Source organism: Trichechus manatus, unplaced genomic scaffold, assembly GCF_000243295.1.
Source record: "Trichechus manatus latirostris isolate Lorelei unplaced genomic scaffold, TriManLat1.0 scaffold00175, whole genome shotgun sequence".
NCBI classification, from domain to species: domain Eukaryota; kingdom Metazoa; phylum Chordata; class Mammalia; order Sirenia; family Trichechidae; genus Trichechus; species Trichechus manatus.
The window spans coordinates 1,170,389-1,198,331 of record NW_004444111.1 but is presented as its reverse complement, the minus strand read 5'-3'; the positions used below and the strand labels follow the sequence as shown (position 1 = coordinate 1,198,331).

Below are 27,943 nucleotides of genomic sequence, written 5' to 3'. Positions count from 1 at the left end.
ACCAATGTCATAAAACAGCATGTGTGTTACTGTTACATGAGAAACTATCTGTTCTGTAAGCCTTCACCTGAAGTACAATAAAATATTAAAAAAAAAAAAAAGAAAGAAAGGCAGTAGGATTGTGAATCAGTCATAACTATAAAATAAGACCAATTAAGAGCTCAGCTGCTAACCAAAAGGTCAGCAGTTTGAATCCACCAACCACTCCTTGGAAATCCTTGGGGGCAGTTCTACTCTGTCCTACAAGGTCGCTATGAGTTGGAATCGGCTCAACGGCAACGGGTTACGGATAATGTTGCTGTATGTTTAATGTTAATGTTATATGACCTCAAGTTACATTATCATGAATAAATCTAAAAAAGAAAAAGATGTGAAATTTTTAAAAAGCAAGCAAAGACCATATATATCTCTATGGTAACAGGAAATTCTAAAACAGCCAAAACAAAAGTATACATTGTTTATTGATACATATGTACTACATATGTGGTTAAAGTTTAAAACTGTGAACAGTAGGCCTAACTTAAGGGTCGAGTTTTCCTCTAGGAAAGGAAGAGAGTAGATGCTGGCAAAATGTTGACTTTGGATAAACAAGTTATGGTACATACACACACTGAAATACTATGCAACTATAAAGAACAATAATGAATCCACAAAACATCTTACAACATGGATGAATCTGGAAGGCATTATGCTGAGTGAAATAAGTCAATCACAAAAGGACAAATATTGTATGAGACCACTGTCATAAAAACCTAAGAAAAGGTTTACATACAGAAAAAAAAATCTTTAATGGTTATGAGGGAGAGGAGGGGTGGGAAGGGGAAATCACTAACTGGATAGTATATAAGTGTTAACTTTGGTGAAGGGAGAGACAACACACAATATAGGGGAAGTCAAGACAACCTGACCAAGGCAAAGTCATAGAAGCTTCCTATACACATCCAAATACCTCGAGGGACCGAGTTACTGGGGCTGAGGGCTGGGGACCATGATCCTGAGGGACATTTAGGTGAACTGGCACAACATAGTTCATAAAGAAAATGTCCTACATCCTACTTTGGTGAGTAGTGTCTGGGGTCTGAAAAGCTTGCCAGTGGCTAAGATACATCTATTTGGTTCCATCATGTTCAGAGCAAAGGAGAATGAAGACACAAGGAAAATATTAGTTCAAAGGACTAATGGACCACATGAACCACAGCCTCCACCAGCATGAGCCCAGAAGAACTAGACAGTGCCTGGCTACCACCACCAAGCTCTCTGACAGGGATCACAACAGAGGGCCCCAGAAAGAGTGGGAGAAAAATGTAGAATAAAATTCAAATTCAGAAAAAAAAGACCAGACTTACTGGTCTGACAGAGACTGGAGAAACTCCTGAGATTATGGCCCCCGGACACCCTGCTAACTCAGAACTGAAGTGACTCCCAAAGTCCACCTTTCAGCCAAAGATTAGACAGGACTATGAAACAAACAATAACACACATGAGGAATATGTTCTTAGTTCAGTCAAGGATAGGAGTCCTAATGGGCAACACCTGCCCAAAAGCAAAAGGGAAAAGGCAGGAAAGGACAGGAAAACTGGACAAATGGACACGGAGAACCCAAGTTGAAAAGGGAAACGGGAAGAGTGCTGACACATTGCAGGGATTACAAACAATGTTATAAAACCATTTGTGTATAAATTTTTGAATGAGAAACTAATTTCTGACGTAAACTTTCACCTAAAACACAGTACTTTTTTTTAATGTAAAATAAATAAACAGATGTTACCTTTGATAAATCCACCTGTGAGTATACAACCTTCTGTTCTGTTGCTCTGAAATAGGCTCTGGAATCAAATTCCCTGGGTTCAAGCACTGGCTCTGCCACATATTAGCTGGAGACCTTTGTAAAATTAATTAATCTCTCTGTGCTTCACCAAAAAAAAAAAAAAAAAAAAAAAAAACCCATTGCTGTCGAGTTAATTCCGACTCAGAGTGACCATGTAGGACAGAGTAGAACTGTCCAATAGAGTTTCCAAGGAGCACCTGGTAGATTTGAACTGCCAACTTTTTGGTTAGCAGCTGTAGCACTTAACCACTATGCCACTAGGCTTTAGTCACCAGTTACTAAAATTGGGAATAAAAACACATTTCACCTGATTTATTGTGAGAACTCCATAAAAAGTCCAAAGCATAGCACCTGGCACAGAGTAACAGCTCAAAATGTTAGTTATTATCTTCCTTCTAAGCTTCCAGGATATCAAATTCACACAGGACCAACTTCGTGGGCATGCAACCTGTGCAGTCACAGAGGGCTCCACAGTCAGAAGGGTCCCATGCTTGGTTTAATGCTCTGCTCTCGCCATCCTGAAATTGTTAATTATTCTATCTTAGAACTTGTGTTTTGTAACTGAAGTTCAGTGGGACAATGAAACAGTAATGTGAGCAAAGCATATATATTCAATATGTATGCCTGCCATTCCTTGACACCCATATAGGATTCTTCACCACACACCACCCCTTGCCATCAAGTTGATTGCTACCCATAGCAACCCTATAGGACAGAGCAGAACTGCTCCATAGGGTTTCCAAGGAGCGCCCAGTGGATTCTAACTGTTGACCTTTTGATTAGCCGTAGCTCTTAACCACTGTGCCACCAGGGCTCCAAAAGGATTCTTAGTGCGCTATAAATACAGAATTCCAATGCCTTCATGAAGTATAGGAGTTTAGCAAGACAAAGGTAAACATGTTATGTCTACGACTGAGTACGCAGGGACACTGACAGGCCCAAGAAGTCATGCTTTTGGTTTCAACCAGAGCTTGCTTTGAGTGCAGAAAGGAGGCAACGGTGTTAAAGACACACACACACACAGAGACACACAAAAATACCCAAGGAACCCTACCATATTCTCTTACACTTTCACTGAAAATGATGGAATGGAAGAAAAGGAAAAGCTAAGACAACACATTTCCTTTCGGTCCTTGATTACTCTTCAGTAAGCTGAAGTAAAGTGTGTTGGTAGAATGCGTGTGTATCAAGAAATGAAATGAAAATAGTTGATTTAGGTGTGTGAAGCATTTCCATTGTTCTGTTAAGAATAAAATACAGATGCACATACAAGGTATTAAATACAAATTGTGCAATTTTCGAAATTTCACATACAAGTCAAGTGCTCTTATTTTAAAGTATCTGAAACTGGCAGTGCACAACATAAAAGAAGAAAGACAAAATTTTAATTTTTCTTTACTTATATTGGCAATAAATACCATGAGAAGTTGAGAGGGAGATAGTAGAAGAAAGGCAAAGCATTATAGTTTAGTACTTTAATAGCATATTTTTCCTGCTTTTTAAATACAGGGCTTCATATTTTATTTTTTAATGGGCCACACAAATTATGTAGCTTGTCCTAGATTCTTGCTTAGGCTGCTGGTCCCTTGAGGTTAGTAGCCATAAACAACATGTTAGGCTACATGTTTTCTTACCCATAATCAGGGAAAACAGGACATAGTGTCTCTCAGAATTTACATCAGAAGTCTGAGGAAGCGTCCATCCCAGAACTTCTAGTGAACATTTGCTCCCATCTCATTTCCTGAATGGAATCACGGGCACCTTCCTGACACCATGCCCATGGCTGCTGTGCTTAGTTGAGGACTGAGCCACAAGTCCCCATCTCTCACCTTACCTTAATAAGTATGGATGTTGGGACTATAAGCAGCATGTCTCCCACAACATATTTAGGAGTTTGGATTGCACCCTATGAATTTAGAGTGTAGATAACAGTGAGCCATTTGAAGGATTGTAAGCAGGAAGTGATATGGAAGTTGCAGCATCAGGTACAATGGTGCACTAAAGACAGAAATATCACGTAGAAGGCTATTTTAATAATATTAGAAAGGTGCGAGGAGGACCTGATCTATTGGATGAGGGGGAGGTGGGAAAGGAGGTTGAGATGGATTCCAATATATTCACTTGAAAGCTGACAAGTTTAAGTTTACTTAAGTCTAGCAGGAACAACTAGATATTTCCTTACCCTTGAAATATACATCAACATATCATGAGAAAATCTTTTCCCTCCAGAGAAAGTACTATTTGAAGTTATTCCAATGCATTTTATTAAAGTTAACGTGGGTTTATCATCACATCAGCTGTACCCTAGCTGAAGATCCACAACTAGCAATCAAGAAAACCATTCCTTTGCATCATGAGGTACATCCTCTTGCTATTTACATTCTCCAAAATTTTTAGCTAAAAAAGGGCATGGTATAAAACATGTGACATACATAAACAAACAAGTGAATAAAGAAAAAGACATAGGTATATAGAATATTTCACTTACTCTATGTCCCCAGTGCCATACAATTTCCATTCCAAGAAAAAAAAAATCAAAATCTGAGGATGTCTACTCATATTTTAGAAGAAATAAGATAACTTATATATAAACCAGAATAACTGCATTCTTACAACATTCCTAAATAAACATCCTGCCTACTGCAATAGCTATTCTATTTTGTAGCGAGTAATATATAATTTCAAAATCATTGATCAGAACACTCTCTTTCCTCATAATTTGTGCCAGTGAGGACACTGAAATCTTTTAGGCTCATCTGAAATGAGAAAAAGAAAATTCCTCTTTTGTGGACTCTCTGTATTTATAACTAGGAATCTCTTGAGCCTTGCCAACATAGAATACAAATAGCAGCTAGAAATTCAGCAATCTTTTGCAACCAGTTTTTAATAGCAAGTATGAGAGAAGCAAGGAATAATTCCCCCTATAAACAGATGTAGGAACAAAACTATACAGTCAAATAGATCATGTAAACTTGTTAATTATAGAAATAAATCAACTGATTTTGAATAAAATTGGCCAATTTTCTTCTATTTATATCCCTTAAATTTCATCTACAATTACCCAAATAAGGCACATTTGCTTGCATACATAATTTTATACTTACAAAGACAAAAGTAACAAAGTTTTTTTTTTTAATCTCTGAGAATACTAGGCCTAAAGTGTTAACTACCACTTCCATTTGGCATATGTATACAACTTTTTTCCCAGCAAGAACAGTGGGGTGAGTCAGGAAGCTTTGATGGACCAAAAATAAGAAATCATAATCTTTCTTTCCTTGACAGCTGAATAAAATAGCTCAAAATCCCAGCAAAGTATCTGCTCATCCAGCAAAATCACTCTGTTAAGTTGTCCTTTTACATTTTGGGTGGCAACTGTCTCTTTTAGGTAAAAGAAAAACACCCAAATTAATCTTTTGATCACGATTTAACTCACAGCTCAGCCAGATGAATGATGGCCCAAGAAACCAAAGCTAGAAAACATCACAGAAACCCAAATTAATTGATAAAACATATATTTTAAGATCAGGGAGCAAAACACTGGTAAGATTGGATTCTATAACTGATTTCTGTTTAGAAATCAGTCTAACATCCTAGTTTTGAAAAAAAGCACTCGAATCCAAAAATAATGAAGTAGATAATATGACCTGAGTTCACAGAAACTGGTCCCCATAGAAACAGATAAAAATTTTCACACAAGTAAAAGGTGGTGGTGGTTTTAATAGATTCCGACTTTTTTGTTGTTGTTGTTTGTTTCAATTGGAAAGGCTTACCATCTTGCTGGCCATGAAGAGTCTGGGGACTTTGCATTCTTTCCTCAAGATTGGAGCTAAGATCTGAGTTCACAGCTGACATCCGTGTTGAATCACTCATATCAAATTCATCACTTTCTATTGAACTTTCATCCTGAAAATGGTTTTAAAATATCATCAAGTATCATAAAATATAATACATTCAAATAATAACCATTTTATCTATAGTGTCAGAGTTTAGCCAGTGAGTAAGCTTTTACAGAACTCAGTAAAATAGTTTACCCATTAGCAGATGCTTAAAATAACAAACATTGAAATAATTTCTTCCTTCAATGAATTTTAAGACTTGTGAAGAGTCAAACAATGTATCTGTGTGCAGGCAGATTTAATAAGTATGATGGTGTATTTAGGGAGAATGTGGTTTGGGAATGAGCCTGAAATGCTGAAAGAATGGGTTTTTTAAAATAATAAAATCCTTCTAAAAGAGTTCATAACAAAATATAACACAAAGAGAAATACAAGTTTTGATTTAAAAATGATTGACCTAATAAAGTCTTCTAAGAAGAAATCTTAGAGTACAGTAAGGAAGTCTTAACCAAAAAATTTTTATTGGCAAATAGGATGGATTTCAATAATAGACAAACTCACCACATATGCCTAGATTCAAAGCCCATTTTTGTCAGAGACTAAGGGAGTCTCAACAAGTGAGACTTTCTCTCCTTTTCTCTCCTTACAAGTGAATATAAATTACCCTGGAACTACAAAAAGGAGTTGTAGATAAATTTGTGCAAGATCTATTTGCCAAAAGCCAGTTCAACAGATGGATAAATCACTAAAAGACCCATTTGCCAAATGACCAATCATCAAAACCTGTCAAATATTAAATCAACTCTAAAGATATTTTGGGGCAGTCATTTCACGGAAGTGAACTCCTTTTGGAGAACTGATTTCAGACAAATGGTTTGCTTACACAGGCAAGAATGCCTGAGAAACCCGTGTGAAATATTGCAAATGTTTCGTTGAAATCACCAGGTTTGATTTTAATTTGCAAATGTTTGATCTGCAAGTTTAACAATAATGTAATAATAGCAGCAGTACTAGTAGCTCTGCTGTTTATGTTACAGATGTTGTTCTTGATATTTATCCTCTCACTTAATTTTCACCACAACCTATGAGTTAGGTATTAGTATTAACACAATTTTTCAGATGAAGACATTGAGACAGAGAAGTTAAATAATCTCCCACCACTATTACATACCAGAACTGGGATTCATAAAGTTACCCAAACTTGATAAAATACCGTCTTTGAAGAATTACCTTCAGAAATTACATCCTGGTATCAGCAAAGCACTCTCTATGGTTAGGGGGCAGGAGTATTCTGGTGCCTGAAAAGGCATTTACCGTTGCAGACTAACAAATTGGCATTCTGATCCATAGTTCAGGCCCAGGTGTCTTTGGTATTCTTCCTTTACCAAATGTGTGACTATCTCTGGGTATACTGAGTAGCTCTAGCTCTTCATTAATTCAGCAAGGAAATGTCACCTTATGAGGCTTCTGGGCAATCAGCCAGACAGACTTCTCCCAGCAGCATGCCCTCTTTCTCAGTACACTGTATTCTCTTCAATTCTAAATTCTAAGAAAACCCAAAGCATCTGAAATAAGTACATCTATTTTAAAAAAAGAATTCAATGTGCATTTCAGTGTTATCAGTGTGTGCCATATACATACGTACATACATATGCACACATAGGTGATATACATTATACACACTATTTGTAGTATCTGTAATCTCACAGTATTTTAGAGCACAGTCTCTGGAATGTGGGTTCAGATCCATGCTCTGCCACCTATTAGATGTATTACACCTTGAGCAAGCTGCCTAACATTTCTGTGCCTCAGTTTTCTCATCTATAAAACGGGAACAATAATAGTGCCAACCTCGTGGGGTTATGTGAGGATTGAGAGGGTATTATATATGTAAAGTAGTTAGAACAATGTCAGGTACACAGTAAGCACAACGTAACTGTCTTCTATTGTTATACAGTGTATGTAATAAACGTGGCAGTGGCTAACAACAACAAACATATATAATAAGATGTGAATTTATTACATGAATGAAACAAACAAAAAAAACAAACCCATTGCCATCAAGTTGATTGCGACTTATAGCAACCTTATAGGACAGAGTAGAACTGTCCCATAGAGTTTCCAAGGCTGCAATCTTTACGGAAGCAGACTGCCAAATTTTTCCCCTGTGGAATGGCTGGTGAGTCTGAACCATCGAACTTGTGGTTAGCAGCCGAGCACTTAACCACTGCACCACCAGGGCTCATTATTATATGAATATATATTAAAAATTAAAATAAATTTAAATATAATGATAAAAGTGACCAATGTGTGTTTTTAAAGTAGCAGTGCATTCTACATAAACATCATCTTTATGATACCTTATTTTTATGCAAATAATGCATGCCTTCTACATTTGCTTGCCAACCATGCCCTCCTCCCCTACTTGAGGTATGATGTGTGTGTGTGTGTGTGTATATATATATATATATATGTAAAATGTATGTGTATGTAAGAATGTCTATGTATGTGGGTGTGTGTCTTTAAAGAAAAGACTAGATACAAAGAGTCAGGTAACAGTCCTCATTCTGTGAAAATAACTGTACAAACTGCTATAGCATATTATGAATAATTGATAAACATTTTATCACCACTAAATGGCACTCTTCGAGCATACATTTTAAGAAATTATGACAAGAGATTAAAATGGTTGAATTCTACGCATAGCTGTTCTACATTTTTGTTATTTGTAAATATCACCATTTTTAGTGATTTTTTTCTCATCATAGGTGGCTTAATAATTGTGACTTAATTTTAAATATCTCCCACTATGACTCCCTAGGAAATATAATCCAATTTTCACAATTCTACTCCTTACTAGAGTATCAATTATCTAGTTGCTATACATTTATGAAAAGCTTTAATTAAACTAAGTGCCTGTGCTCAATCTGTAAGTTCTATTCCAATTATTAAGTGATTAAATTATTATCTTTAATAAGATGTGGCAAAGATATATGAAATATAAGATTGTGTTTTTTATCAACATAGAGATAATGCTAATCATACTAGGAAGAAATTACTTAAAGTTTCTGAGGGTGAAGAATCAAAAGCTTGATTGATGTGATATTAAGTAGTTACTTTATTCATGATCATCTTTAGACCATTTATCTTAATCCTTCCATATATGAGTATCTATTTTGTTCAGTACAGCAAGCAGGAAAAGAACCTCTACATCCTGCAATGTAAGCGTATTGCTTATGTGACTAACATCTCATGGTAACGAAAGCCATGGCCAACTATTACAGCAATTCTGCCTCCTCGAAACTTAATTTTTTTTTAATTAGCATAAATATTTTACTGTAACAATATTCTTCCCAGTCTTTCATCTTTAAAAATAGCACTTAATGAAAAGTTAGAGGGTTGACGTGTTGTGGGGTTGTTAACTAATGTCATAAAACAATATGTGTACTACTGTTTCATGAGAAACTATTTGTTCTGTAAGCCTTCACCTGAAGTACAATAAAAAAATAAAAAATAAAATAAAAATAGCACTTAAAATTATAACACTAAAAAAAAAATACTTTATCATTGAGCTTTTATTTCTGTGTTGAGAAGTGCCTTGAAACTCAGACCCCTATCTGCTCCATATTCATTTCTGTTTCCAAGTTTCAGATGTTATTTTTAAGGGGTCTCTACCATGTACCTGCTGATTGTTGTCATTGCTATTGCCCTGATTGAGTCAAGATTTTACTATCCCATTTCCTGAACTACAAAATAATCTCCTACGTAGGTCCACCAAAGTTTGATGATTTGAACTAACCCAGCAGCACCAGAGAAGAAAGGCCTAGCAATTGGCTTCCATAAAGATTGCAGCCCAAAAAAACCCTATGGAGCAGTTCTACTCTGTAACACGTGAGACACTACGAGTCAGAATCAACTCTACGACAATGGAGTAAAATGAAGTTTGTTGTTGTTGTTAGGTGCCACTGAGTTGGTTCTGACTATAGCAACCCTATGCACAACAGAACAAAACACTGCCCGGTCCTACACCATCCTCACAATCTTTGCTATGTTTGAGCCCATTGTTGCAGCCACTGTGTCAATTCATCCATTGAGGGTCTTCCTCTTTTTCATCAACCCTCTACTTTACCAAGTATGATGTCGTTCTCCAGGAACTGATCCCTCCTGATAACATGTCCAAAGTATGCAAGATGAAGTCTCGCCATCCTCGCTTCCGAGGGGCACTCTGGCTATACTTCCTTCAAGACAGATTTGTTCATTCTTTTAGCAGTCCGTAGCATATTCAATATTCTTTGCCAACACTATAATTCAAAGGCATCAATTCTTCTTTGATATTCCTTATTCATTGTACAGCTTTTGCATACATACGAGGTGACAGAAAATACCATGGCTTGGGTCAGGTACACCTTAGTCCTCAAAGTGACATCTTTGCTTTTAAACACTTTAAAGAGTCTTTTGCAGCAGATTTGCCCAATGCAATACGTTGTTTGATTTCTTGACTGCTGCTTCCATGGGTGTTGATTGTGAATCTAAGTAAAATGAAATCCTTAACAACTTCAATCTTTTCTCCGTTTATCATGATGTTGCTTATTGGTCCAGTTGTGAGGATTTTTGCTTTCCTTATGTTGATGTGTAATCCATACTGAGGCTGGAGTCTTTGATCTTTATTAGTAAGCGCCTCAAGGACTCTTCGCTATCAGTAAGCAAGATTGTGTCATCTGCATATAGCAGGTTGTTAATAAATCTTCCTCAATCCTGATCCCACATTCTTCTTCATGTAGTCCAGCCTCTCAGATTATTTGCTCAGCATACAGATTGAATAAATACAGTGAAAGGATACAACCCTGATGCACACCTTTCCTGATTTTAAACAATGCAGTATTCCGTTGCTCTGCTTGAATGACTGCCTCTTGGTCTCTGTACAGGTTCTGTATGAGCACGATTAAGTCTTCTGGAATTCCCATTCTTCACAATGTTATCCGTAGTTTGTTATGATCCGCACAGTCAAATGCCTTTGCATAGTCAATAAAACACAGGTAAACATCTCTCTGGTATTCTCTGCTGTCAGCCAAGATCCATCTGACATCAGCAATGATATCCCTCATTCCATGTCTTCTTCTGAATCAGGCTTGAATTTCTGGCAGTTCCCTGTTGATGTACTGCTGCAACCACTTTTGAATGATCTTCAGCATAATTTTACCTGTGTGTAATATTAATGATATTGTTCTATAATTTCCTCATTCTGTTGGATCACCTTGCTTTGGAATAAGCACAAATATGGATCTCCTCCAGTCGGTTGGTCAGGTAGATATCTTCCAAATTTCTTGGCATAGTCAAATGAGCACCTCCAATGCTGTATCTGTTTGCTGAAACATCTCAACTGCTATTCCTTCAATTCCTACAGCCTTGTTTTTCACCAATGCCTTCAGTGCAGCTTGGACTTCTTCCCTCAATACCATTGGTTCTTGATCTTATACTACCTCTTGAAATGTCTAAATGTTGACCAATTCTTTTTGGTACAGTGACTCTGTGTATTCCTTCCAACATCTTTTGATGCTTCTTGTGTCATTCAATATTTTCCCCACAGAATCCTTCAAAATTGCAACTGGAGGCTGGAATTTTTTCCTCAGTTCTTTCAGCTTAAGATATGCTGAGCAAGTTTTTCTGTTTCGGTTTTCTAACGCGAGGTCTTTGCACATTTCATACTTTACTCTGTCTTCTCAAGCCACCCTTTGAAATCTTCAGTTCAGCTCTTTTATTTCATCATTTCTTACATTTGCTTTAGCTACTCTATATTCAAAAGCAAGTTTCAGAGTCTCTTCTGACATCCATTTTGGTCTTTTCTTTCTTTCCTGTCTTTTAAATGACGTTTTGCTTTCATCATGTATGAGGTCCTTGATGTCATCCCACAACTCATCTGGTCTTTGGTCCTTCGTCCTCAATGTGTCAAGTCTATTCTTGAGATGGTCTCTAAATTCAGACGGGATATACTGAAGTTCATACATTGGCTCTCGTGAACTTGTTTTTCTTTTCAATTTCAACTAGAATTTGCATATGAGCAAATAATGGTCTGTTCTGCAGCTGGTCCCTGGCCTTGTTCTGACTGATTATATTGAGCTTTTCCATCATCTCTTTCCACAGATGTAGTCGATTTGATTCTTGTGTTTTCCATTGCTGAGCTCCACGTGTATAGTCGCCATTTAGGTTGTTGAAAAAAGGTATTCGCAATGAATAAGCTGTTGGTCTTACAAAATTCTATCATGAGATCTCCAGACTCATTTCTATCACCAAGGCAATATTTTCCAACTACTGATCCTTCTTTGTTTTCACCTCAAGAATTCCAATCTCCAGTAATTATCAATGCATCTTGTTTGCATGTTTGATCAATTTCAGACTGCAGAAGTTGGTGAAAATCTTCTATGTCCTCCTCTCTGGCATTAATGGTTGGCGTAAATTCAAATAATAGTCATATTAACTGGTCTTCCTTGTAGGCGTATGGATATTATCCTATCACTGACAGTGTTGTACTTCAGGGTCAATCTTGAAATGTTCTTTTTGACGATGAATCTGATGCCATTCCTCTTGGATTTGTCATTTCCGGCATAGTAGCCCATATGATTATCTGATTCAAAATGGCCAATACCAGCCCATTTCAGCTCACTAAAGCCTAGGATATTGATCTTTATGCATTTCATTTTCTATGACTTCCAATTTTTCTAGATTCATACTTTGTACATTCCATGTTCCAGTTATTAACAGATGATTACACCTGTTTCTTCTCATTTTGAGTTGTGCCACATCAGCAAACGAAGGCCCTAAAAGCTTGACTCCATCTGTGTCATTAAAGTCAACTCTACTTTGAGGAGGCAGCTCTTCCCCAATTGTATTTTGGTATCTTCCAACCTGAGGGGCTCATCTTCTGGCACTCTATCAGACAATGTTCCTCTGCAATTCATAAGGTTTTCACTGGCCAATTTTTTCAGTTGATTGCCAGGTCCTTCTTCCTAGTCTTAGTCTGGAAGCTCCACTGAACTCTCTCCATCATGGATGACCCTGCTGGTATTTACATACTGGTGGCATGGCTTCCAGCATCACAGCAACACATAAGCCACCACAGTATGACAAACTGATACACGCGTAGTAGAAATGTAGTCTATCCACCTCCAATTTCTCTACCACCAGTTCTGCCTTTCAACTACTGCCAAATTAATCTTCCTATTTCTAAACATGTCACTTCCCTGCTTATACAGTTGTAGTCATCCTACTGTCTACCAAGTAATATGTAAGATACTCAATAAAACATTTAGGGTTTTTCATAAAACTGCTCAAAAACTACTCCCACCAACCTCATCTTCCAATTTTCTTTTTGACTGACCTCAAGTTCAAGTCAAATTAAAACCTCTGCTATTAGCCTTTGTGTGAAACACGCTATCTTGAATCTTAGTTTACACGAATGTAGATCTTGTTAAAAATTCAGATCTCCAGGTCCCATACTGGACCTAGAATTATAATCTTTTGGGTAGGATCCTGCAACATGCATTAATATAAGTTTCCCAGATGTCCCTAATGCTGGTTATCCATCCAGCACTATTCAAGAAAGCCTTCTGCAATGATGGACTTGCTCTCTAATATTCTCTGTTCAATAAGGAAGGTAACCATCAGTCATACATGGCTATTGAGCACCTGAAATGTGAAGAACTGATTTTTTAATATTATATAATTTAAATTAATTTTCAATTAAATTTATATATCCACATGTGGCTAGTGGCTAAAATGTTGGACAGTGCAGATTAGATAATTCCTCATCATTAGATTTTTTAAATATGTCCACTCCTTCACTATTAGCAATGTAGTAAACATCCTGATACATAAATTATTTCACACATCAAATTCATTAGTATAAATTTCTAGAGTCAAAGCATGTAAATATCTGTTTAAAGTTTTTAATAAATATTGCCAAACTCTTTCCCAGAAAATTTGTTCCTGTTTAAACTCCCACCAACAATTTATAAGAAGATCAATGTATCTTACATTGAATACTACATTTTATAAAGTATTTCTCAATGTGGTAAGCCCCAAATAAGTTCATGTGCTAAAATTTTGTTTTGACTAACATAGTGATATTGAGTATTCTTTCATGTTTATTGGTCATACTGTTGGATAGTCTTCAAAGATGGCTACCATTGATTCCTTCCCTCCATGTACAAGCATGGCATTCCTCAGATCAAGAGGCAATGACTATTTCCCGTCTTCTTGAAACTGAGCTCATTTTGTTACTTGTTTTGACCAATACAATGCGGCAAAAGTAAAGCTGTGTCAGCCCAGGCTTAATTTTTAAGCTGACCAAGGAGCTTCTGCGTCCTGTTTCTTGTAAGCCTGTTGCCGTACAAGAAATGATTTCCCTGAGATCACCATGCATTGAGGAGGCCCAAGCTATCCATATGGAGAGAAAGGTCATGTGAAGGAACATCAAGGAGTCAGTATATAGGTGAAATATTCTCAGACCCACCCATTCCAGTCCAGCTGCCAGCAGAAGGTAATTAAGTGGTCCTAGCTGATAACAAAAGAATCCCCAGTTGTGTCTTACCTGAATTCCCATCCCACAGAATAATGAGAAATAATAAGTCATTGTTGTGTTAAGCCACTAAGTTTTAAGAGTGGTATACAACAATAGATAAATAAAAGCCATCTATTGTCCCCCTTCTAGGCAACATCATATTGCTCTAGTTGCATTACCATATTTTACCCAAATAATGGGTAGTTTCTGAGTTTGTTTGCTGGCTGCACCCTCCCCCTGCAAGGCACCCTCACAAGCGCTGCCATACCAATTCTCTTCCACATGTTGTTGTAAAAAAAAGTTAGCATAACACATTTAGGAAAATACCTCATGGGAGGGAAGACATGGCCAGCAAACAAATGCAGAAGGTGCATGTTATCTGCATAAAATACAGTAATTAGTTTCTTCAAAATGAATAGTCTGTAATAGTTAAAAATTATAGGTTGTAAATTAAGAAGACCTTGAGCTCTTAAGTCAGGTAGACCTAGGTTCAAGTCTGTGATCTGTTCTTTACTAGTTTTATCATTAGTGTGAATTTTATTAACTCAAAGCCTTGGTTCCCAATCAGCAAAATGAAGACGGAACACCTGGTCAGTTATTTTAAGGATTAAATCAGATAAAACAGGTAAAGCCCTGGAGCATAAGGTAGAGTTCCTGCTATCACTCCACAGGCTTTTATTTTTTTTTTAATTTTTAAGTTTATCAATTTACTAAATAATTAACAAAATTTATATAGATAAAAAAGCAAAACCAAAAACCAAAAACCAAACCCCTTGCTACTGAGTCCATTCTGACTCACAGCGACCCTAAAGGACAGAGTAGAACTGCCCCACAGGGCTTCCAAGGAGTAGCTGGTGGATTTGAACTGCCGACTTTTTGGTTAGCAGCTGAGCTCTTAACCACTGCACCACCAGGGCTCCAGATTAAGGAACACTACCCCCTATTTGCTGCAATCATCTACTTATCCCCAGGTCAATCCTCCTCTTGTCTCTGAGTATTGTTCAGGCTCCTTTTCAATCACTACTTCTTAAATCCCTGGTGATTTTATTATCTCTTCCATCATCATGACCCCTGAGTCCCTTGAATGCTTCTTTTCTAATGATCTTGTCTTCTACCCTAACTCAGCCACTTAGCTCTCCTAATCATATCCAAAACCATACATTGCTAACAACTGAAAATCTCTCATAATTTCAATTTCCAACATCCTACTCTCTGCACAATTTTCTGGATCACTTACTCTAATATCCCTATCTCAACAAAGTTTCCACCCTATTGATATTTGTAATCCATTGAACTTAACCCTTTTTTACTGACTCCCACACCTCTCTCATAACCTCACTTATCTCGATGTTGTTGTTAGCTGTTGTGGAGTCCACTCTGACTCATGGCAACCTTATATACTACAGAACAAAATGTTGCCAGGTCCTGCATCACCCTCACAATCACCAACATGATCGAGTCCACCCCTGCAGCTATCGTGCCAATCCACCCCATTGAGAGTCTCCCATTCCCTCGTTGGCCCTCTACTTCACCAAACATCATATCCTCTTCTAGTGATTAACCCCACCTGATGGCATATCCAAAGTAAGTAAGTCAGACAATATTATGCTGTGATCCATAAGGTTTTTACTGGCTAACTGTCCAAAGGAGATCACCAGGCCTTTCCACTCAGTCAGTGTTAGTCTGGAAGCTTCGTTAAAACTTGTCCACCACAGGTGACCTTGGTGATATTTGAAATACCAGTGGCATAGTTTCCAGCATCACAGCAACACGCAAGCCACCACAGTACAACAAACTGACAGATAAGTGGTGGACTTATTTTCTTACATGGCTAAAATTCCAAAGTTTATCATTTCAGTCGTACCCTTGTATACCACCTCCATTCCTCTACCAAGACCCTAAACCTGACTAAGTCCAATTTTCCCCTTAGTCTATGCATGCTCCTATACAGCAGAACATGTCTGGGGACAAGCAATCACTCTAAACGATTTCACTTTAAATATATGACCAACAAACACAAAAGTGGACCATTTTCCTGGTTCATTCACTGTCCACTTTCCAAGATGTCTATTTCATACATCCTCCTCTCTTCTCAAACTTCCAACACCTTTTAAAATATCTTCATTCTGTGCTGACGTCCCTGTTTCCTTTTTCACTGAGGAACTAGGAACAAACAGAAGAAAACTTCCACAAGCTCCACCATCATATCCATCCATCTACTACTATCTGAACCCATTTCTCAGTCTTCCTTCTGGTCTGTGATCCTTTCTAAAGCCAGCTCTTCAAATCTTGCACAAGAAACCATCCCCACTCATGCTTCATGGATTCTCCTTCCTTTTTCCAGCATCATTAATTTGTCCCTCTCCTGCATGATTCCCTTCAGCATGCAAACATGCTGTCATTTCTCTCATCTTAAAAAAAATAAGAATAAGAAGCACCTCTTGATCCCATTTCCCTTCTAAATACTACCCACTTCTTTTGTTCTCCTCCATAGCAAAACTGTTTCAAAGAGGTTGCTGTCTCCAATTCTCTCTTATTCCCACTCCAAGCTTTCAACCCCACCACTCCACAGAAACTGCTACTGTCAAGGACAACACTGACCTCCAAAAGGCTAACTACAATTCAATTCTCAGTCCTCTTCTAAATTGACTTATCAGCTGATTTGAAACAATAAACATTCTACACTCTTTGAAAGACTTTACTCAGTTGTTGTCTAGTTCACAAACTTCCCTGATTTTTCTGCCAACACATTAGCTGCTCTTTCTCAGTCTCCTTTGATGGTTGCCTCTCATCTCCCAGGTGTCTTAATATTGGAGTTCCCGAAGTCAGTCCTCGGGCTGTGCTTCTCAATCTACACTCATCACCTTGGTAATATCTTCTACACGCATGCCTTTACATACTATATATCTTGATGCCTAACTAATATGTCCAGCTTGATCTTTCCTCTGAACTCCACACACTAAATGCTTAATTGACAAATCCGCTTGACCAGCTAATAAACATCTTAAATCTACCTGGATAGATCCAATTAAAATGTATAGTTATAAGACTACCACAGGACAATCTTAGCATCAGATTAATCTAGAAGGAAGTAGTAAAGGAAACAGCTTGCCAACAGGCAGCATCAGTGTTTCTCTTCCATGGGAGCTCTTGTAATAGTCATACAGCAGTTCACATGGTCAAACGGTCAATCAGAGCTATTTTCTTTATTATCCCATGTGATAGCTTAGGTGTGAGAAAACAATAATCATATTGAGTAGGTTAGGAATCTGACAAGCCCCATGCCCCAAAGGAGACACTATCTCGTATAACTCCACAGTTAATGGTTCTAAATTCCCCACAAGGGGTATGCCAATCCCAAGAGTTAGCTGACTCAGGGAAGCCTAAAAGTTCTTGTGGTGTTGTTGTTATTTGTTGTCAGTTGCCTTAAAGTTGATTCTGACTCATGGCGATCCCACGTGCACAGAGTAGAACTGCTCCATAGGGTTTTCAAGGCTGTGAACTTTTGGAAGCAGATCACTAGGCCTGTCTTCCGAGGCACCTCTGAGTGGGTTGGAACCGCCAACCTTTTGGCTAGTAGCCAAGTGCTTAACCATTTACTCCACTGAATCCAGATATAGATTCCCAATGGGGACATTTTTGCCATAAACAATGTTGCCTGATAACACACCTGCATTTCAATTTTATCAGGTTTACTAGGGAGCAAAGCTAGAAAGTCAACCAAAGGTCACATTCTCATGCAGATAGGGGAAATGATTTTGTTAACTCTTCAGCCAAATGGATTACTGTAATAACCTCCTACTGGTCTCCTTGCATCCAATTTTCCCCCTAGTTCAGTCTACGCTCAACAGAGCAGCCAGCATGATTCTCTTAAAAAAAAAGAAATCCGATCACTGATTTCTCAGCTGAATGCCCTCTAATGGCTTCCCATTTCACTCAGAGTAAAAGACAAGGTTCTGATAATGGCCTATGAGATCCTTGGTGACCTGGCTTTGCATTCTCTCCCTAAACACCTCTCTTGTCATTCTCTCCCTTGTTCACTCTGCTCCAATCACATTGGCTACTTTGCTGTTCCTACAGCCTGCGGAGCATGCTCCTCTTGCCTCAGAGACTTTGCACTATATACCCCTGACAGATACACAGTTTGTTGCTTCCTTCCCTTCATTTCTGCTCAAATGACACCTTTCTATGGAAGGTATTAAAATTTGAGCTCCCCAGTACTAAAGGGATTCTTATTCCCCTCTTATTTCTCTTAACAGCATTTAGCATCTTCTTAAATATATACTTTAATTATTTATGGTTGCTATGATTCAGAATCGACTCAACAGCAACAGGTTTATATATATAATTATTTATTTTTTTACGTCTGCCCTCTCCACAGTTAGATGAGCTACATGAAGACAGGATTTTGTCAATTTATTCACTTGTCTTATCTACTTATTCACTTATCTTCAGTACCTTCAAGAGTGCCAGGAACAGAGAAAGTACTCAATAAACATTTATTGAATTAATTGAATTAATGTTTATTAAAATTTAAGTATGATTCATCACAAAGGAATATTGCACTTGAATTTCCTTTTAACGTGACTTACCCCCTTCCTTCCTTTAAATAATCATAATTTCTAAAATTTTGTAAATAATCTAACTAGTCACATGCCTGTATGTTTTCAAGGCAGAATATATGCAATTTAGTATTTGCAAAATGTAAGAATAAGAATTATTTTCCTAATCTAGTTATAAATTTAAAGGATCTATTTTTTTGCATGTGAAATACTTAGGATTTTTTAGAAGCCAGAAGGACTTAGTATATTTGGGCTGTATTTTAGCAGCTCAAGGTTGATTTTCTTACTTTTTGGCCTAGAAATAAACATATCAACATCTAAATGAGCTTGCTACAGATAATTTGACAGCTCTAACTAGTTTATAAGACTTCTTTAAAATTTCAATTATATAATGAATCATGGGGATCATTTTTTTCTTTTTTCACTCTCAGGAATACCAAACCCATTGTTGTCAAGTCAATTCTGACTCATGGTGACCCTATGTGTTACAGAGTAGAAATACTCCATAGGAATTTCTTTCCTGTAATCTTTACGGAAGCAGATCACCAGGCCTTTCTTCTGTAGTGCTGCTGGGTGGGTTCAAACAGCCAACCTTTAGGTTAGTAGTCGAGTGTAAACCATTTGCGCCACCCAGAGACCTTTCTCAGGAATGGACAGACATTAATATTTTCTTAACTGTCTGTGTCTTTAACTTGATAATTTTATTACTATGTATTTAATCATTTATACTTAGCCCTCTGGTAATATGTAATCTGATAGTGCACTAATACAGATCTTCCTATAGGAATGTACTCTCAATAAAGTCTATTGAGATCAAACAATATCATAAATGCAGCTTTGATATTGAACCTGCTCAATTACAGATGAAAACAAAAACCTTTGTTTTGAGTTTTATGATAAAACTAATTCAACAAAGTAATTTTAAAAGAACTTAATTATACTTTACCAAATAATGCTATATCATGTTTTTATGCAAATAACACATACCTTCTATGTTTGTTTGTCAACCACACCCTCCCATCAAGAGATATTTTCAAAGCACCACTATACCTATTTTTTTTTACATATTGCCGAAAAAAATTAGCATAGCATGCTTATGAAAATACCTCACAGGGGGAGGGAGCAGTTGACAAACAAACGTAGAAGGTGTGCGTTATTTGTGTAAAAATGCAGTACCTGAAAAATATTTAATCACATTTCCTATTCTAGGAATATTTTGAGAAGAGAATTTATTAGCCTGAGAAACTATTTTTAATATACATAATCTGAATGTTTCTGGTAATTAATGGCTACTAACTAGTTAAAAAGGATTTCCTAAGCCTTTATTGTATGTCTCTGTTGTTATGTCTTGTGGGGAACAGGGCCCCATATATAGCTTAGTCTCTGCCTTTGAGATAGTACAACAAAAATGGGGAGAAAACTAGAAGCCTAGAAAAGAGCATTAAAAAAATATGCATTTAGTCTCTGATACATGCCAGCTCATGGCTAGATTTTCACAATACAAAATTGAATAAAATAATCTGAAACATCAAAACATATCTAATTAAGAATATTCACCACAAATTGTCTCTAGTAAATTCAGAGGCTAGACAAATAAATACATAGAATCGCGAATAACTGAAAAATTAAAATATATGTAAGATTTGGAGGGTGGAGAAATGATTATATTTAACCTATGTAACTTTTCTGATTTTCAGGCAAAATAGCCTTAGCATTTACATTTCTTTGGATGCTCATTTACTTGGGATATTTTCTGAATTTTTTTTCCCCTTAACTTTCAAGCACTTTACCAAGGCAAGCTCAACAGGAAAGGAAAATGATTCTTTTTGGGGAGTGGCAAGATTCCCAGGTAGCACTAAAAGTAGGTGTACTCCATCCAGGACTAGGAGTCTCCATCCAATTTCTCCATCTGTGCAATCCTGAAGATAGTCTTTCATTAAAAAACAAATTACAGTTTTCAAAATACCATCATGCTTAACACAATAGTTATGGTTATCAAAATTGATTCTGATTTATAAGAGGTACAAACGTAGATGTTTTCATGTTACCTCATCTTGCTGTGAGTTTAGCAGCTGCAGTTTCATATGCTTCATATAGGCCATGGTAATTGGCATGTTGTAGTCAATCATGCTGGTCACCAAAGTGGGAGGCTTCCCATTATCTGTAAAGAAACATTTTTAATGGGTAATGAAAGAGAAACTGTATTCTACTTGTAATTTCAGATTGATCCAATTTGTCCAAATTGAAATAGGGTTCTAGACACCAAGTGCTCAAGTGCTAGGTAGATGGACTGTAGAAAAAATAACTGGTAAAGTTCTACAAAGGCATATTGAGACAAATTAGCACTATGGATAAATTAATTATTTCTTACTAATATCTTGTGTAGCAATGAATAAAAATAATGTGGTGATTAAACACATTTAGTTCTATTTTTCTCCTTTGCTGCAGAATTACATTCTATATATACTTCCTAAATACAAAAAGAAATCTGCTTTTTTATTTTATTTTACTTTGCCAGTATACTGGTCCTCTAATACATGGGAATGGGCTAGGCTAGTTGTATCTGGGAGATTAACGTAATCCCAGAGAGAAATTCATAGATTAGGAAAATAATCCAGATAATTGTTCATTCATAAAAGCTAAATCCAAATCATTATACTTTTTAGGTAAATATTTTCAGTGAACGCACTCCATATTATTCATCACTTTAAGAAAACAAGGAATTGGTGGATTTAAAAGGGCATTAATAAAACACCAATTTCCTTGTGGATTATATCTAAAATATCATGAAATACATACAGTAATGAAAATTAAAACATTATAATAGGAAAAAAGCTAAAGTTGAAACTATCATTCTTCTGAGAATGGACACTGAATTACTTTGTAAGTGGATATTCAAACTTCACTGCCTCCTACTTGAATAAATGACATGATCTGACTCGGTGAACTGTTTCAGTCTACCCCATCTTTATAAAAATGTGGGATATAAATTGGTATTATGAATAAAATTACATTAAAGCTCACTATTTGACACTGCAGCTACCTTTATGATCTGTTCCATCTGGGTTTAAATGCATTCTTTTCTGGCACTCTGAGCAGCTCATTAGAAATCTTGTCACCGCTTCTCTTGGTAGGAAGGCATAGCTCTCTGAAATCTGAAATGATTCACAAAATATTGGTGTTATTATATAAGTTGGCTGAACATGATTTAACAGAAATGATCACTGTCTTTCCAAATAAGACACATTATTCCATAATGGCAGGAAGCACAATGAAAGCATGCACTGCATACCATGCATCATTTCAAGAAATATCTATCCAACTTGATTGTATGTCTCTTAATGGCTAATAATGCGATGTGGTGGTCGGGGGGAATCAACCACATCTGGATGGATATCTGTTTATATTTCTGCATTTCTTTTAGAAAAAAACCCCACAGTGTACAGATATTCTAGTGAATTTTCTTTCTTATTAAAAATTGCCAACATTCTTTTTTAAACTTACTGCTAGCACCATAATTTTTTTCCAATTTTACACGTATATTTCAAATTTAGTTCCAAGAAGAAGCAATAAACTTTGGATTTTGCAAAATGAAACTATCATCATTATTGCTTTTCAAAATATTTTAAGTGAGAATAAGAGAGAAATTCTAACAGAACTTGCATATATATTTACTGCAGTGAATCATCCCTTCCACAGAAAATGACACACTTGGAAATGCATTCTGGCCATCTATTTTATTTCTTTCATGTCAGTTTTTCATAATTTATGTCCACAAGAACTCATGCTGATTGTCAGAGCAAGCTTTCTCAGTGTCCTATACAAAGCTTCTATTTTGAGAACCAAGATCTGGAATCAAGTTAGAAATAAATACTCTTGTCATAGTGACTTAGTAAATATTAACTTCTCAAAAACCAGGGTATTTCTTTCTTCAAAGCAAATGATTCCTGAAGTGAAACTAATAGATTGTTAAATATCTCTAAATGGTAATAAAAGCAGACATCTATGCAATGCTTCAAAGTCTGATACAGGCTTTTGTGGTCTACCATAGCACTAACACTGGTACATGAAATATGAGATAAGCAGGACGAATAAATGAGTTGTAAATGAGACATAAATGCCACATTTTCTCAGGCCCATGCATGGCCTTTATTGAATATTGGTATATCTTAAGTTAGCAGAAAGGAGGAAAATATATACCATAAATATAATTTGGTGCTAATATGAGCCAATTCAATTAGTGGTAACAGGGTAAACTTTTGCTTATCCATGACATAGAAGGAGCACAGCATTGAGGAATTCCACATACTAAGATCGAAAATTTTAAAGCATTATTTTCCCATGAATTTAATACATCTTAGCCTACCCCAGTGAATATCAAGGAAAAGAAGCCATAAGAATACAGAGAGGAAGAACAAGTCTGCAATTAAAAGCTGCCATGGATGATCCATATACAGATATTTAAAATACAACTCTACTAGGTTTTGAAATATGAAGCTTTGATTTTTAATGTAACTTTCATTTGTAAATTAAGCTGTCCAGATTTTTCAAAACTAACTTGGATTATAAAAGGAATTGTGGGAGAAAAATTAGCAAAGCAATTCAAAAGTATTTTATCACAATATTCTATATTAATTATTAAGAAAATTTATATACAATGCAAACTCACTTTCTCTCTCTCTGACTCTTCCCACATACAGACATGAATTTGATTCTTATTCATATTTTTACAGATGGAAATAACACCTTCTTCTGGTTTATTTATCTGAAAAGATGCCTCTTTTTCTATCTGAAAATCTATTTTACAATAATTCACAACATTTTTTAAAAGGCTATGATGCATATACAAAGTGATCTACAGGTACAACACAATCCCAATCAAAATTCCAACAGCATTCTTTATAGAAATGGGAAAACTTATCCTCAAAATTCATACGGAAAGTCAAAAGACCCTAAATAGCCAAAGCAATTTTGAAGAAGTAGAACAAAGTAGGAAGCCTCACACTTCCTGATTTCAAAACATTATTACACAGCTACAGTAATCAAAACAGCCTGCAACTGGTTTAATGACAGACACATAGATCAATGGAACAGATTGAAAACCCAGAAATAAATCCAAACATCTATGGTCAATTGATTTTTGACAAGGGAGCCAAATCCATTCAATGGAGAAGGAACAGTCTCTTCAACAAATGGTGCTGGCAAAACTGGATTTCTACATGAATAAAAATAAAATGAGATCCATACCTCATGCCATACACAAAAACTAATTCAAAATGGATCAAGGACTTACATGTTAATTCTAAAACCATAAGATCCGTGGAAGAAAATATAGGAGCAAAGCTTTGGGAACTAATTTTTTTCAGTGATAGATTATCAAACATAACAACAAATGCACAAGCATCAGAAAACAAAATAGATAACTGGGACCTCATAAAAGTCAAAGACCATATTCTTCGCAAATAACATACCCACACAAATAATGTGCCCACACACATAATGTGCAAAGCACGCTTAGGAAAATAACATGCAAGGGGGTTGCACAGATAGCAAAAACCTACAATGTCCTCATTATTTGCATAAAAATACAGTATGTTCATCAAAAAACTTTATCAAAAGAGTAAAGAGACAACCCACAGACTGGGAAAACATCTTTGGGAACAATATAACCAATAAGGATCTAATAACTAAAAGATACAGAAAACTTCTACAACTTAACAAAAAGGCAAATAACCCAATCTGAAACTGAGCAAACGATATAAGTACACACCTCACCAAAGAGGATATGCAAATGGCCAACAGACGCATGAAAAGATGCTCAACATCATTAGCCATCAGAGAAATGCAAATCAAAACCACAATGAGATACCATTTCACTCTCACTAAGATGGCTAAGATCAAAAAAATGGAAAATAAATGTTGGAGGGGATGTGGAGAAATTGGAACCCTCATCCATTGCTGGTGGGAATGCAAAATGGTACGGCTGCTGTGGAAAACAGTCTGGTGGTTTCTCAAAAAAATAGAGGTAGAGCCGCCATATCACTCCTAGGTATATACCCTAGGGATCTAATAAAAGTGACACGAACAGACATATGTACACCTATGTTCCTCGCAGCACTAGTCACAGTAGTAAAAAGACAGAAACAACCTAAGTTCTCATTAACAGATGAACGGATAAGTAAAATGTGGTACAAACATACAATGGAATACTACTCAAAAATAAAGAAAAAATGAGTTCCCAAAATATCTTACAATGTAGAAGAACCTGGAGGACATTATGTTGAAAGAAATAAGTCAATCAAAAAAATAAACAAATATTGTATGTTCTCACTTTTATGGAATGACATGAATAGGTAATATACAGAAACTAATGTTCATTAGTGGTTATCAGGGGTTGGGGAGGGAGGGAGAAGTATTCCTTAGGTAGTAGTCACTTTTTGTTTATAGAGAGAGGTAGGGCTAAGATGGCAGAGTAGTCAGATGCTTCTGGTGGTCCTTCTTACAACAAAGACCCAAAAAAAATGAGTGAATCGATTATGTATGACAATCTAGGAGCTCTGAACATCAAAGGCAAAGTTGACGAATTGCACTGAGCGGCAGGGAGTGGGAGAGATGGTTCAGAAGCAGCGAGGAGCTGCCAGACCTGAGCCAGCGGGAGCCAGTGCCCTGCAGGCCGGATTGGCTGGCATGCGCGGTGAGGCAAGCAGTGGCATTCATGATGTGTTTTCCACGTCAGGAGAGACTGAGTGGCAGAGAGTCTGCTCAGGCATCTAGAGCCAGTGAAAAGCCACGCTCAATCGGCAAAAGATAAGTATATGTGTTTAACCTACCACGTGGATCAAAAAATACCCCGTTTAGGAAGAACCTCTCTCCCATTTCCCTGCTCCCTCCCCATTCTGCACCAGGTCCTGGGCCAGCTTCCGGGATTGCCACAATTGCCGTATCCCCTGGGCCAGTAGTAGGACCTGTCATGTGCCCTGAGCCATTCTCCAGGCCTTGGAGAGGGAACAAATTAACAAACAGCAAAAAACAATCTTCCAGCTCCCCTAAGCCAGGAACTCAGGGCAGGCACAGCTCCCTTGCCTAGGCACAGGCATAAAGGGTCCGCAGACTTCGAATGCCTTTCACCCCTGCATAGACTTGTGTAGGCCCTTTTCAACAGCACTGGCCCTCATTACCACAGTACAACAGGGTAGATACCTGAAGTCTAACTTCACTGTATCAGTTACATGGCGGAGTGGCAGGTTTGTGGCATTTGATACTACTCTGCCCATTAAGCAGGGTCCTCACCCAGCCACATCAGGGGCTTGAGGACCAGTGGCTCCACTCTCGCCACCTAGCCACCCACGACAGGGGTCCAAGAATAAGTGCTGCCTCTCAGTCCCTACAGCAAACAGCACTGGGTGCCCATAGTCTGGCTGCAAAACCCACCAACCTATATACTCTAGGGAATAGGGACACACTTTCTTCCCAGACACTCAGGGGCAGCTGTCAGCCCCCTGTCTTGCTCAGTGCGTGACCCCCTACTGCAGCCAGATACCTGTGCCTACTCCAATCACCCATGCCTATCTAGGACTGTAGGTGAGAGCCTGCACCACACACCTGGTGACCAACTATCTGGACACCTGAGCTGAATCCATACAAGAAAAGTAAATGGACTCCTGGGTCACATACTCAGTAACAGATCTAACCACCTGGTGACAGGACGTTAAGAGATTCAAAGGCACCAATAATTAAACTAGCTCACAAGAGCAGCCTATTTGGGCATATCAAAACAAAACGAAAACAAGAAGCTAGGACACAGTAAGAAAACATAAAGAAAATAAATATAGTGACTTATTGATAGCTCGGAGATAACAGTCAATATCAAATCACATAAAGAGGCAGACCATGATGGCTTCAGCAAGCTCCCAAAACAAAGAATCAAGAAATTTTCCAGAGGAAGATAACTTCTTGGAATGACTGGAGGTAGAATACAAAATATACAGAACTCTTCAAGAGATCAGCAAGGAGATCAGGCAAAACACAGAACAAGCCAAGGAAACAAGACAAAGCAATAGAGGAACTTAAGAAGATTACAGAAGACCACAAAGACAAATTTAACAGGCTGCAAGAATCCATAGAGAGACAGCAAAGAGAAATCCAGAAGATTAACAATAAAATTCAGAATTAGACAACTCAGTAGTAAGTCACAGGAGCAAAATTGAGGCAATGGAAGTCAAAATTAGTGAGACTGAAGATAAAGCACTTGACACCAACTTATTTGAGAAAAATCAGATAAAAGAATTTTAAAAATGAAGAAACCCCAAGAATTATGTGGGATTCTATCAAGAGGAATAACCTACCAGTGATTGGAGTACCAGAACAGGAGGGGATAACAGAAAATACAGAGAGAATTGTTGAAGATTTGTTGGCAGAAAACTTCCCTGATATCGTGAAAGATGAGAAGACATCTATCCAAGATAGCCATCAAACCTCATGTAAGGTAGATCCCAAAAGAAAATCACCAAGACATATTATAATCAAATTTGCCAAAACAAAAGATAAGGAGAGAATTTTAAGAGTGGCTAGGAATAAACAAAAAGTCACGTACAAAGAAAAGTCAATAAGACTAAGGTCAGACTACTCAGCAGAAACCATGCAGACAAGAAGGCAATGGGATGACATACATAAAGCCTTGAAAGAAAAAAAGTAACAGCCAAGAATTATATATCCAGCAAAATTGTCTCTCAAATATGATGGCAAAAATTAGGGCATTTCCAGATAAACAGAAGTTTAGGGAATTTGTAAAAACCAAACCAAAATTACAAGAAATACTAAAGGGAATCCTCTGATTAGAAAATCAGTAATATCAGATAACAACCCAAGACTAGAACACAGGACAGAGCAACCAGATATCAACCCAGATAGGGAAGTCACAAAAATAAATCAAAGCTAAAACACTGAAAATAGGGAAACAGAGACGTCAATATGTAAAAGATGACAATACTGAAACAAAAAAGAGGGACTAAAAAATGTAGTTATATTGTAGAAGGAAAGGTCATGGAGGCCCCATGGACAGATCCAATCTCCCCGAGGGACTGAGTTGCTGGACGGAGGGCTCTGGGGACCATGGTCTCGGGGAACATCTAGCTCAATTGGCATGACACTACTTATAAAG

General features: G+C 37.2%; 1 protein-coding gene across 9 annotated transcripts in view; it reads right to left on the bottom strand.

Annotated features, from left to right (window-relative positions):
- Positions 1 to 27,943, bottom strand: part of NOL4 (nucleolar protein 4) — a 392,270-nt gene that overhangs the window by 258,475 nt on the left and 105,852 nt on the right. For all 9 annotated transcript variants that reach the window (XM_023741176.1, XM_004386883.1, XM_023741173.1 and 6 more), the window contains 3 exons: positions 21,827 to 21,938; positions 20,832 to 20,944; positions 5,599 to 5,731 (listed from right to left, as the gene is read on the bottom strand). In XM_023741176.1, coding sequence (XP_023596944.1) covers positions 5,599 to 5,731; positions 20,832 to 20,944; positions 21,827 to 21,887 — 307 coding nt within the window. In that variant the 5' untranslated portion in view covers positions 21,888 to 21,938. The remainder of the gene's footprint in view (positions 1 to 5,598; positions 5,732 to 20,831; positions 20,945 to 21,826; positions 21,939 to 27,943) is intronic.